Source organism: Stenella coeruleoalba, assembly GCF_951394435.1.
Source record: "Stenella coeruleoalba genome assembly, chromosome: 9".
Classification (NCBI taxonomy): Eukaryota; Metazoa; Chordata; class Mammalia; order Artiodactyla; family Delphinidae; genus Stenella; species Stenella coeruleoalba.
This window is the reverse complement of record NC_137155.1, coordinates 83,555,137-83,568,994: the sequence shown is the minus strand read 5'-3', so window position 1 is coordinate 83,568,994 and position 13,858 is coordinate 83,555,137. Positions and strand designations below refer to the sequence as shown.

The window sequence follows — 13,858 nt, the reverse complement described above, 5'->3', positions numbered from 1 at the left end:
GAGGCAAGAACGCGAAGACAAGATAATTTCTTAGGCTGTTAAAAATGACTTAGCCCGGTGGGCCGCGCGTTCCGAGGGGGTGTCCTGCGGCCGGGGCGGGTCCCGCCGCCCCCGCGGGCTCCGGTGCGTCAGGGGCGCGTCAGGCGGGGCGGGCGCCGCGCGGGCGGCGGCGGCGGCGGCTGCGGCGGCGGCGGGTGGCGGGCGGCGCGCACCGGGCCTCCTGCTTCTCGCTCCGAGGCTGCGGGACGGACGCTCCCGAGAACTCTCTCGCCCGCGGCCGGCCGCGCTCGGACGGCGCGCGCCGGCGGCCCGGCGGTGCCAGCATGTCGGCTGCCGTGGCGTGCCTGGACTACTTCGCCGCCGAGTGCTTGGTGTCCATGTCCGCGGGTGCCGTGGTTCACCGCCGCCTGCCGGACCCCGAGGGCGCGGGCGGAGCGGCAAGCTCGGAGGTGGGTGCGGCGCCGCCGGAGTCCGCTCTGCCGGGTCCGGGGCCACCGGGGCCCGTGTCGGTCCCCCCGTTCCCCCAGGTCCCCGCCCCCAGCCCCGGCGCGGGCGGCGCCGCGCCCCACCTGCTGGCTGCAAGCGTCTTGGCTGACTTGCGCGGCGGCTCTGGGGGGTGCTTTGGAGAGTACTCGGGGGAAGCTCTGCGCGCCTCGTCCGGTTCCTCCGACCCGACCCCGTGCTCCGGCCCGACCCTGTGCTCCAAGCCGATCCCGGCCACCAGCGCGGCCGAGGTCTCCGGACCCGTGCACTCCTCCCGCGCGCTCGCGGTCCCTGGCGCGCCAGCCATCCCGGGAGTGCCTGCCCACCCTGGCGCGGTCTCCGGCGTGGCCCCTGGGGCGGGCCCGGCCCCCGCCACGGGTCCAGGCCCCCGTCGGAGGCCAGTCACACCTGCTGCCAAGCGCCACCGCTGCCCCTTCCCGGGCTGCAACAAAGCTTATTACAAGTCATCACATCTGAAGTCCCACCAGCGCACCCACACGGGTGAGCGCCCTTTCTCCTGCGACTGGCTCGACTGCGACAAGAAGTTCACGCGCTCCGACGAGCTGGCCCGCCACTACAGGACGCACACGGGCGAGAAGCGCTTCTCCTGCCCCCTCTGCCCCAAGCAGTTCTCCCGGAGCGACCACCTGACCAAGCACGCCCGCCGCCACCCAGCCTATCATCCCGACATGATCGAGTACCGGGGGCGCCGTCGCACTCCCCGCGTCGACTCGCAACCCGCCAACCTGGTGGACAGCTCCGGCTCCGTCCCCGGGCAGGTGCTCAGCTTTACCACCTGCTTGTCTGACAGTCATTGCTGTTAGTTGTCCCCTCAAGGACGATCCCCCAGACCATTGTCCTTGCTTTCTTTCTGCCCATCCCTCTTTCCCAGAGTGATTAGACCAAGGCACAGACTGGCTTCTCCGCTCTGAGAGTGGGTCCAGGCAGGCACGTTGGACTCTGGGGAGGGACTGTGGGCCCGAAAATAGCAGGAATGCTTACAACACGTATATCATCCAAAAAAGGGGGGTTTGCCTCAAGACAGCCCCCAGGAACTGATAAGAAGGGATGAACCCCGGTACTCTCCAGAGTCCTGAAGAGTCTCCCTTCCGTGGGAACCAGAGATGTGAAACTGGAATTCTCAGGTGCCTGAGGAGCTCTCAGTCTCAAAGGACTCTAGTGTCTTACCCACCCACCAGGGCGGACCTTGGAGAGGGTGTCAGGGGTGGCAGTCTTGGAAATGTCCAAGACTGGGATGGTGAGAGGCCTTTGGAAACAGAAATGATTTCTATTTCTGTAAACAGCAATGTTTACTAATGTATTTTTAGTGTATTTTAAACAGGGATCACAGGTTGATAGGAGATTGATATCCCCCACTCCCCAACTGCGCCAGCTACCTCTGCTAGGAGAGGCCATGTAAGAGTCCATGTGGATGTATGGCTGGGAGATGCTTCTTGGTGTCTGGGGGGTGGTGCGAGCCTGTTTGCAGGTCCTGTTGCAAGGGTTGGAACCCTGCACTTGTGTCGTAGCTTTTCTTCTAATTTGAAGTGCTACTTGGGGAAGTAACTTCCTGGCTCACTCGCAATGATATTGGTTTAAAAATTTGGAAACAATCATAAATGCACCAGAAATAAAAGGGTGATCCAGGCTAGTTCCCACTTCACCAAGAGGGCAAACCCAAGTGACGGTGGTTGAGATAGGTCCAAACCAAGACCTTTCAGAACCATTGTTAACGTTCAGGGAAATAGGGGTTTTGGGTCCCAGCTGGCCACACTCCCAAGTAACCTCAGGTGTGGTAGATTCTGTTCATTTCTTAGTGGCTAGCTAGGGGGTTATTTCCCTTGGGGTCTGTGCATTTTTGTTTCTGCAACAGGTGAGTTGGTGGTTTGGGGAGGGGAAGGTGGGAGTGGCTTCTTTCAAACAGCTAGCTGCTCTGGATTTGGGGAAGGGACAGCAAGGTGAAAGTTACTGTCAAATAGGAGGACCCTTCTCCCCTGACCTTGGAGCCCCTCCAAGTTACATCCTCAGGACCCCTCTCCCCCAGTGCAGGAACTGAGCATCACCAGTATTTATTTTTCTCTGTAAGTGTTTCTGCTGCTATGGATGAAATTGTTGGCCACTCTGCTTATGTATGTGTGAATGTGTATACATGTGACCCTTTCATTAGAGATGGGGCTGAAAGGCATTTCCTGCTCTGGTAAAGTCCTCTTTAGCCCCCTCCTGAATATCTTGTCATAGTCCACCAATCACGTTTGTGGAGGATGCCAGACTCTCAAAGGACCATAATAGGCATCTAGTTAAACAAACCTCTTTCCCCTGTTTTGCAGATGAAGGTACTGAAGGCCAGGTAAGCTCGAAGTCACATGCTGAGTTGCTGGCAAAAGCCATGACTAGAACTTAGTTATCTGGCCTTCTGAGTGACTCTTTCCCTCATGCTTAGTTACCCCATCTGGGCCCTTAGTCAAAGGGCACCACTCTCCTTTACTACCACCAGGATCCCCTCCTTCCCTATTCCCTATCATTTCTACGTTCCTTCATCTGTCCAGTCCCCGCTGAACCCTTTGCCTGTTGTGTTTAACCCCAAAGCCCTTTTCTTAGCAGGTTGAGTCCATTCCCTCCTTCCACACCATGTGGACTTGAAGTGGGAATGCCTCTTTAGCATCTTGGGAGAGACTTTACCTTTTGATCTGGTAGATAAATTTTCAATGCCAGTTTCTAGTCCTGGGCACTCTATCTTCCTTGAGAGAGTAAGTGATGTGAACACTGGGACTCTAATAAGTGCCCCTACACTAAGTGAAGGAAGGGTATTTAGGAAGGACTCAAAGGGTATGAAGAGGTTCAGTGTTTCCTGATGAGGACTGAGCAGGGTAGGTGGAGCTTTCCTTGAGTTACTTGTGGGAATAGGAGGCCCACAATTGTGAAGGTGGGTTTTGGTGGTGGAAAGAGTCTTCCCTTTGTTCGGTTTGTCTCCTCAGCTGGGACTTGATAGGAAGGGAACTCTGGGGTCCCCTTGAGGAGTGTGATTTCCCTTTTGTCCCCTTCAGTAGAAGATCTACCATTGGGTAGGTGGACCGATGAAGCTAACAGGAGAGAGACTCCCACTGACCATTCTGGAATTGGGCTCGAGAAAGCGTGACTTTTCCAATCACCCTCTGATAAATAACTTTTGATTTTCAATCTCCCAAGTAGTGTCCTTATTTGAGTTCTTGTACCTTGGGGACTTTTGTCTGGGAAAGGCCTCTGACAAGCTAAATGTAGCATGTCTTTCAGTGACTTCTCCAAGGACTTGGGGTGGTGGGAAGGGAGACAGACAATGGTAATATTAGTAGGCTGATCTTTCTTAGCTTTGGTTATTGTTGTTACCCTTTTCACTCCAGTGGCCAGACAGCTCGTGAGGACCTGTTATTAGTGAAATACCTTGAAAGGGTCTTCCTAGTTTTATTAGTGTTTCTTTTGCTTCTTTTTGTTCATCAGATGGAGCTCAGCAAGTGAGTATGTCTGGGGTTTGGTTGTGGTCAATCTGAACCTCTGGGCTCTTGCCCGACTCCCACCATCCTGAGTTCTGATGTAGGAATGACCTAGTAACAGAATCTTTTAATAGAAGTCTTCCCGAAATCTGGGTTGGGAGCTGGGATTGAATTCCAGGTCAGACCTTGGGCATGAGAGAATTGGATCCCCTGCCCCTGCTGGGAGGGGATGAAGAGTACAGGCCTTGCCCCACCCACAGGGACAAGAATCTGTCATTTGTCCCTATTTCCCTATTCTCCTCCAAGTAGGAAACTGTATTGGAATATCACTCTTGGCCTCTGTCTCTACCTCTTACTTAATCTCCAAAGGAAGATTGTGTTCTCTGATGGAGACATACAGAAGAGGGTCATCATGTACAGACACACACACGCACACACACACACACACTCTCTCTCTCTCTTTCTTTCTAAGCTCTCTTCTCTCTTTTGTACCTCTGCCTGCAATATGTACCCACTCCACTCGGATCCAGCTTTCATATGGTAAGCACACCTCCTGAGGCCCAGGCCTGCTTTCCAGAGGCAGGTCTGAAGAGCACTTCTCTGTGTCTCCACTTTTGGAACAGCCATTCCCCCTTGCAGCTCCCCAGGTAAGTGTTTTCTTTCTATATTCTTTGGGTGAGTAATACCAATAGGAGGAATTGGGAAGGGTGGGAAAGGCAGTGGAGGGTTGGTATTAGAAAGCCCAGTTTTGGCTATAGGTACAGCCTCATCAACAAAATACTGATATTTTGATCCTCATTGGTCTGATTCTTGTATCTGTTACCTAGTTGATTGAGAACTTAGAAAGGAAATGGATATGATTAATTTTCCCCCTTAAGCCCCAACACATGCAAATATGCATTGGCTATTAAGTCTCGAGAAGTAGGCACTCCGGCTGGAATTAGGGGACCAAAATAAGATGTGTAGAGATGGAACATCTGGTTTGCAAGGGCACAGGTTTAGTGCTGTAGTGATCTTGGGCCTTTTAGTTCTTTGGCCTTTTCAAGTTCTAGCAGCTTATGGTAGCTAACGTCCATAGGCAAGTCATTATTTTTTTAGAGGTACTGGACATAGAGCTTTGCAAAAGTACAGGTCACTCTGGCTGATCTTGATTCACATAGATATAGTTGAGACAGGCTTGCTGCAGAAGGGAAAGGCACCATTGAATGGAAAAATTTGTGCTGCCATTTATTCTCAGCCAGAATTGCAGACGAGGACTTTAAGGAACTTAATGGCATAAGTTCCATGTGTACTTACAGCAAACTTGGGAGAGTCTAGCCCTTAAATTGTGCTGGAGATTAGCAGGTGGCATTAGGTTAGTTTCACCCAATTTGGGCTAATCTTGATGGAAGGGGCCAACTTCTTTAATTCACATGGGTATTCAGAGTCACCTTGCATTTATGTCCCAAGTGCCTGATGTGTTGACTATATGAGCCCTGACGGGAATTTCAAGAACTCAAGTTGTGTTTTCATTCACAGAGGAATGGTGGATTTTAATCATAAACGTAAAAAGAGAAATGCAAATGTTTGTTATATGGGGGTTTGGGGTAGAGAGAAGCAATGCTATTGTAATTCCAAAGGCTAGGAAGAGTATTAAAAAGTGTTGTGCCTGGATTCTTCTCTTCCTAGGAAGTAGGTCTCTTCAGGAAATCAAGTAAGAATTGTATTTGTTTCAAATATATGTTCAGGCCTTGAAGTCAAAATAGAAGCAGTGGGAGGGTGAAAAGTGAAGGAAGACAGGCCAGTTGATCTGGAGGAAGAAAAGGATTTCTTTAGAAGAAAGGTTGTGTTCTTAAAGGGCACAAAAAATTGACAATACAAATGGGAAAATGAAAATGACGCAGAGCCAAATGCTCTTACCATGGAACTAAAGAAGAGGGTGGTAGTTTAGTCATTACTTAATTAGAGGAGGTAATTAGAGCCCGAAGAGATATAACAGAAGAATGGAAGCAAGCTCTCAGAGAGAAAACAGAAATGCCCACTTCCACCAGGGATCTCAGATCCAGGGAAATATTGAGAGGTACCTACCTGAATCTGTAGAGAAAGCAATGGGAAATCATCCCATCAACCCTAAGATGGGTATATTAGAAGGTTAAAGAAAATATAGATGTATTACTTCTAACATTTTTAGCTTAGTCTCAGTGATATTATCATTGTAAATGGGAACACAAATATGCCTTGGAGAATGTACAGAGTTAGGCCTCTAAGGGAAAGCATAGGGTAGATGAGACACATGAAATATATTAAAGTAATTAATCAAATTAATAGAAATTAGGAAGAAAAAAGCATGATCATCTCAATTGGTTCCAAAACAAGTATTTGTTAAAACTCAACACCAATTTGTGATTTAATTTAAAAACACCTTAGCATGCTGTACCGCAGTAATTAACACAACATTGTAAATCAACTATACTTCAATAAAAGAATAATTAAAAATAAAAAGTAAAAACACCTTAGCAAACTGGTAACAAAAATAATTCTTAAATTGATAAAAAGTGTCTACCAAAAGCCTACAGAAAACATCAAACTTTGAAAGATTGCAGGAATTTCAGTTGGCCATGTGGTAAGATAGAAAGTTTCAACAAATTCCAGGTAAGCAGTCACATAAAAATACAATAAAAATCTTACCCAAAAATCCATGTATGGGGAAATATAAAAGCAAGCCCCTACATAACTCAGATAAAAGCGGCCATTACAAAAATTTAGAACTGAATGAAAACCAAAAGTACAAAACAGCAGAACTTCTGTGATGCAAGCAAACAGCACTGGGGGAGAAAGTACAGTTTATAGCCTTCAATTTTTTACTTAAAAAAAATTGGAAGTGCACGAACAAGCTTTCAACTCAGAAGAAAAGGAAAATAAATAACCCCAAAGAAAGTAGAAACAGACATTACCACGGGCAATGCATTCTCAGTAGAAAAGATATTGCCCCCAAGGGAGCGAAAATCGGTTCTTGAGGGCTGAAAAAAATGTTAGCTATTACAATGGTTGTGGCTCTTCAAAAGACCCTACTACATAAACAGATACGTACTATATGTGTGGTTTAAGGTTGTGGGTTGCAGGGGGAAGAAAGTAGTAATTAAGGGAAAAGAGGTCTAAAAAGTTTCCTAGCGGGGTAATAATGAAAAAAGTTTGAAAAAACACTGCCATGGATAAAGGCAGAAGTTAGTGAAACAGAAAAAGAAAGTGAGTAGAGTGGTCTGAAACACTTTTTAAGAGCCTACTAAAAATAGATTTCTTTGGCAAATATTAAGAAAAAGGAGAGAAGGCACAAAAATTTATCAGGTATAAAAAAGGACATAAAATCATAATGCATGAGCAGATTTTCCTAATTATAAGAGAATAATACAAACAACTTTATATCAATAGAGTTGAAAAATATATGGCTAATTTTACAGGAAAATATAAAATTTCAAAATAGTCTAAGAAGATATAGAAAAACTGAAACTGAAACAGTAGTAAAAGATCTATCCCCAAAAAAGGCACTAGGTCTAGGTGGTTATATAGGCAAGTTCTCTAAACCTTCAAGAAACAGGTAACTTCCATATTTTATAAATTGCTTTAAATCATGGAAAGAGAAAGTTATCCAATTTACTTCATGTTAAATAGTTAAGCTAACCTTAATACCAAAACAAGATATATAAAAGATAAGAAAATAATACACCACTTTTTATTTATAAAGATGGACGCAAAAATCCCAAGTACAATAAAATACTAGAAATTGTATTTCAGCAGCAAATGAAAATAATAATGCAACATGATAATGTTAAATTTATCTCAGAAATGCAAGATTAATTCAATAATGGAGCTCTGTTGATATAATTCACTACATTAATTGAAGAAAGGAGAAAATCAATGACTTTCCTATATGCCAGCAATCATCAATCAGAAAATGTAATAGACTAAGTGATTCCATCCATATACAGTAGCAATGAATAACATAAAGAACCTTTATAGACAAGACTATAGAATTTTGCTGAATGATGTAAAAGAAAATATGACTAAATGGGGATAAATAATGTTCCTGTAGATGGTAAAACTCAATACTATAAAGATGTCCATCCTTGGGACTTCCCTGGTGGTGCAGTGGTTAAGAATCCGCCTGCCGATGCAGGGGACACGGGTTTGATCCCTGGTCCAGGAAGATGCCACATGCCATGGAGCAACTAAGCCCGTGTGCCACAACTACTGAGCCTGCGCTCTAGAGCCTGCAAGCCACAGCTACTGAGCCCACGTGCCACAATTACTGAAGCCTGTGCTCTGCAGCAAGACAAGCCACTGCAATGAGAAGCCCGCACACCGCAACGTAGAGTAGCCCCCACTCACTGCAACTAGAGAAAGCCCACATGCAGCAATGAAGACCCAACACAGCCCCCCCCCCCGCAAAATTAATGAATTAATTAATTTTTAAAAAGATGTCCATCCTTTTATCAAATTTATGTATTTAATGAAATTCCAATCAAAACAGCAAAAAGATTTTTCATGAAACTTTTTCAAGGAAATATTACAGAAGATCATGGGAGGTGGGGAGGGAGAGGGAGGGAGGGAGAGTTGATCTGCCAGATGTCAAAATACTACAAAGCTATGGTCATTAAAACAATGTGGTAATGTGCAGGAATAGACAAATAAGTGGATTGAATAAAGAACCCAGAAATAGACTTGTGACTATGGAAGCTGACATATAAGCGATAAGGCACTTCACATCAGTGTGGAAAAGATAAACTAGTCAGTAAATTTTATTGAGACAATTGGCTCTTCAGTTAAATAAATCAACAAAATAAAACACAGGATTACATTCTATCCCAAATCTTTCAGAAAAATAAATCCCAGATGGTAAAGACCTAAACATTTTTAAGCTATTAAAGCTTATAAAAAAGCTGGAAGCTATAATCATTGGATAAAGACCTTCTTGTTTAGGACACAACAATTTTAAAAACAAAAATTTAAAGAAGGAAAAGACAGATTTGACTGCATCCAAATTCTAAAATGTTTTACATCTGAAAACCTAATCAAAGTTAAATATCAAGCTACACTCTGAAAAAAAAATTAACAGGCACAGGATTAATATCCAGAATATATAAAGAATCAACAATTTAAGATATAAGGACAAATAAAAAAGTGGTCAAAGGATAGTAACAGGCAGCTTAAAGAAAGAACCAGGTTGCGAAACAGTCAGCGGATCTTTAGCCTTGTATATATAATGCTTTTTCTCTTTTAAAGTGAGCATATCTCCATGTATTGCTTGCCTACATTTAAAAAATTGAAAGATATTTTAAAGGAGGGGGAAATACTATTGATTAAAAAACAAAAGCAGATGGTAGGGTAGGAAAGGATATACCAAGCAAATGTTAATTAAAGCAAGCAGGTATGACAAGATTAATATCAGAGTCAAAATAAAATTCAAAGTATAATACATTAGTGGGACAAATATAGATTATTTTATATTGAGAAAAGGTATAGTACCCTAAGAATCTAAAGTAATTAAAACCCTTTTTGCCCATATATTAGAGATGTCAGCTCAGGAGCTCTAACGCCTATTCCAGGATTTGGACAGGGGTTTCTTCTCCTATCCCTCTCTAGAAATTCAGAGACCCGTCCCCATTTTCTAAGCTCATTGCAGGGGTGGGAGGGTGGGGGTGTGGTGCCAACAAAGGTTAAATCACGTAGGAACTGAGCCCAATCTAAATTCCCTCAGGAAGGTCTCTCCACCTCCCCAGGTCTTCCTTCCTTTCTCCTCTTCCAGAATACTCTTTGTTCCTCTCATTTTTTTTTTACAAAAAGCTCTTGATGATTCAGAGCTTGACCCAGAATGCTAGTTCCCCTTTCAAAATATTTAGTAAAGGGGAAGAAAAGAAAACCAGTCAAAAACGTGCAAACATTTACAGAATGGTAGCATCCTGTATTATCTATAGCTAATTGTATCTTACTAGCAAGCTCCCACTCCTGTTAATGACAGAGGAGAAATTTTAGTTTGTCAAATTCTCTCTCAGGGCTGCCTCCTTCCAAGGGTCTCTCCGATCCTTCCCACCATGGTTTCTGAATGCCAGGAACCCATGGCAGAAGGGAAAACAGTCTCAGTGCTGTGTGCAGTGCTGTTCTCTGGGTCCTCACTCATTTTCCATGCTGTGCAGCTATTCTAGGGATCTCTGGGCATATAGTGCTTATGCCCAATGAGTTAACAACAGGTCCTGTCTGGTTCTTTGGCTGCCTTTCTCATTTCCCTGCTGGAGCCAATGGTCCTGCTATAACCTCTAGTTCTGAGATCTCTGTTGAATGCAACTTTCTCATCCCAAATGCAGACTTCTTCTGGACCTTGGGTTCTCTCAGCGTTTTGGCACCCTCTTGCCAAGACATAAAATATATTCTGGTCCCTCTCCATATCTCACCAAGGCCATAAGACACTGGGTTACACACACAGGTCCATCTGCATAGATATCTCTCAGCCATTTCAGAATTACTTCTTGATGGTACCATGTCGCCCTAGCACTACGCTGAGCTTGCAGTGGAAGTGGAGGGTGAGCCCAGAAGTTCCAAATTCTACTTCAACTTATTTGGGTTCCTGATGTCATGTCCATCTTCCCCTTTCTGGGCCAAGACCCAAGGAATGAGGGGACTGATGGGTTCCTTCTCAGGGATACAAGCACCAGCAAGTCTTGTCTCAACCCCACTGACCTTCCCCTTATCCTAGGCTCTTCCAGCTGGAAGAACACTTCACTTCCTCTCTCAGTAGGTGACAACTTCCCACTGTCGTACTCTAAGTTTGCTTCGCTTATGATTATAGTGAAACTTTTTGTCCAGGCTTCATGCTTTGCTCTTAGTATTTAAGAGTATTTGAAATTTGGAGCTTCTTTTACTTTCCCAACAAAGCTTTCAAGATTACTATTTAGTTATAGGCTTCAAAAGCTGAAATAGAGTCATTGTTTACCTTTGCATTCCTGCTATAACTATCATGATGTTTTTTGAGGCAAATGGATGCCTTTGGTTAAAAAGGTAATGGTCGCATGGAAGAAAATAAGAAAAAAAATCACATTAATATTTTTCAAAGCATATCTCCCTCTCACCAATTTTTAGTCTGGTTAAAGATTAACTTATTAGTTCTTGGGAATTCCCTGGCAGTCCAGTGGTTAGGACTCCGTGCTTTCACTTCTGAGGGTCTGGGTTCAATCCCTGGTTGGGGAACTAAGATCCCAGAAGCTATGTGATACAGCCAAAAAAAGAAAAAGCAAAATGATTAAGTTATTAGTTCTGAAGGTGTAACTAAGAGCAACCACTCCCATCCCCGACTAATGGGGTCCTTACAAAAGAACAAACTTATTAAATATAAGTAAAACAAAAGGAAGCTGAAGTCTATCTTCTGCAGACCCCTGGAATCAGGAAAAGTCCAAGGAAAAGGAAGGATTATAGTTATTACTGCTCCAAGCAGGATGTGTTTATGGCACAAATAGATGGCAGAGAGGGTATCAGCAGCATCCTGTCACCCAAAGAGTTTTGAGTCCACTTGTGCAGTCAAGGGTGGGACAGCAACTTGGTCAGTGGGTTCCAGCAGGGGTCAGCAATGGATTGGACTGGAATGCATCTAGCAGCCCCAGAGGCAGTGCTAGAGGCTTTCCTTCTGGGGCTGTGTGTATTCATGGCTTTTACCTAAAAGAACGAGGCTTTCATGGACCAGGACACGCATTTCAACAAATATTTATTGAGCACTTGGAATGTGTCAGGCACTGTTATAGGCACTTAGGATACAAAGTGAATAAAACAAAGATCCCTGCCCTTATGATCTCATATTTTAGCAGGGATATAGAAAATAAACAATAAGTATATAGTATGTTAAGTAATAAAAGATATGGCGTTAACAAAAAGTAGAGCAGGCTAGGTAGGATCAGGAGTGCTGGGTGGGAGTAGGGGTTAGACTGAGGTAATAAACAGGGTGATCTGGATAGGCTTCATTGTACAAATAGGATATGAACAAAGACTTGAAGGAGGTGAGAAAGTTAGTCGGGAGCTATCTGAGGGGAAATTGTCCAGACAGAGGGAACAGCTAAAGAAACAACCCTAGAGGATGAGATCAAGAAACAGAAAGGAGAACAGGATGGCTGGAGCAGAATTATGATCAGAAGGAAGAGGGGATGCCAGATCATGTGGGTATTATAGCCTACAACTTTGGCTTTTTCTCTGGGTAAAATGGAGAGTCATTGAGGACTTTGAGCAGAAGCATGATATGATCTGCCTTATGCTTAAAAGGATCATTCTGACTGTTACGTTAAAGGGGCTCAAACAAGGTGATATGTTAGGAAGCAGTTTCGTTAATCTAGATGATGGTGGCTTGGACCAGAGTGATGGTAGAGGAGGTGGTGAGAAGTGGTCAGATTCTAATACATTTTACAGGAAAAGCCAATAGACTTTCCTAAAAGGTTGGCTACAGGGAGTGAGAATATGAGAAGAGTCAGAGTGATTCAAATTGCTTTGGCCTGAGCAGCTAGGAGAATGGAGTTACCATAAACTGAGTTGAGGAAGTCTAGATATGTGGACAGGTTTGTAGGGGAAGAACAAGTGTTTAGTTTTGGACATGTTGAGTTTGAGATGTATGTTAGACAACCCAGTGGAAATTTTGAAATAAGTCTGGAGTTTGGGAGAAAGGTCTTGGACTAGAGATTAAAAAGATGGGGGTTAACTGCATATTTAAAGCTCATAGTCTGAATCAGATCAACAAGATCAACAAGAGAATGAGTGTAGAGGGAGAAGAGAAGAAAGGCTAAGGCTGATCCCTGGGACAGTCTTAAAGTGAAGAACTGAGGGAGTTGAGGAGGAACCAGAAAAGGAGCTGAGAAGACGTGACCAGTGAGGTAGGAAGAAAGCCAACAGCGTGATGTCCTAGAAGCCTAATAAAGAAAGTATCCAAAAAGGGAGTGGTCCACTTTGTCAGACGATCATGCTAAGTCAAGTAGGATGAAGGCTGGGGAGCTGGCCATTGGCTCCCGCCACTTGGCGGTCATTGGTGACCTTGATAAGAGCAGTCGTGGTAGAGTGGTAGGGGTCAATGCCAGATTGCAGCGGATTTAGGAAAGAACAGGAGGAAAGAACCTGGAGACCATGAGTACAGGGAACTATTTGAGACATTTTTCTGTAAATGGGAGCAAAGGAGTGGAGTGGAAATTGGTAGGGGAAAATGGGGTCAAGAGAACTGATTGCTTTTTTTTTAGATGGAAAAACTAACAACCAACCCAGCCTGTTTATATGCTAATGAAAATGTTCCAAGAGGGAGTAAAAACTTGCTAATGCAAGACAGAGATGAGGGAGAACTTCAGGAGTGATATCCTTGAGGAGGCGAAGGCAATGGGATCTAGTGCACAAGCGGAGGGATTGATTTTAGCTAGGAACATGAATATGTAATCTGTGAAGCAGTTGGATATTCAGATCTCTTCCCTAGTAAGGCCTGCTCCACGTTATAGTGACCGTTTAATTACTTAATTACCAGCACAAAATCTATGATGGGACATTTGCTTCCCCGATGAATTTTCAGGTTGGACAGTAAAAAGGAAAGTGTCCACCTAGAGTTTTGAGGTGTTAAATTCTTAGTTTCAAATCATACATACCTTTTTCCTTAGATTGCTAATATCACATAATTTCTCATCTCAGAAAACTGTTTTTAAGGCTGAGTGGGACATTTTGATCTCCTTTATAACTGGAATGACGGAGACAGATGGGGTCTTCTAGTCCTTTTTGGTGACATGTGGGCCATTAGCTATATTAACATCTTTGCAACAGGCAATCTTGCCTTACTACCCTGAACACGTATTCCGTCGTACTCAGAGGACGACTATGATTGTGCTCAGAGTCTGGACTATCCTGATGTAGTTCCTAGGAACTATGGT

General features: G+C 44.4%; 2 protein-coding genes across 2 annotated transcripts in view; both read left to right on the top strand.

Annotated features, from left to right (window-relative positions):
• Positions 1-268: 268 nt before the first annotated feature.
• KLF14 (KLF transcription factor 14) lies at positions 269-1,307 on the top strand (the record flags this gene model as incomplete). The annotated part of the gene is made up of 1 exon (XM_079932323.1): positions 269-1,307. The coding sequence occupies exon 1, from the start codon at positions 324-326 to the stop codon at positions 1,305-1,307; it is 984 nt and encodes a 327-aa protein (XP_079788449.1). The 5' UTR covers positions 269-323.
• Positions 1,308-12,932: 11,625 nt separating this feature from the next.
• Positions 12,933-13,858, top strand: part of TSGA13 (testis specific 13) — a gene marked incomplete at both ends in the record, with an annotated part of 36,417 nt that continues 35,491 nt past the window's right edge. Inside the window, one exon of the mRNA XM_079931953.1 lies at positions 12,933-13,005. Coding sequence (XP_079788079.1) covers positions 12,933-13,005 — 73 coding nt within the window. The remainder of the gene's footprint in view (positions 13,006-13,858) is intronic.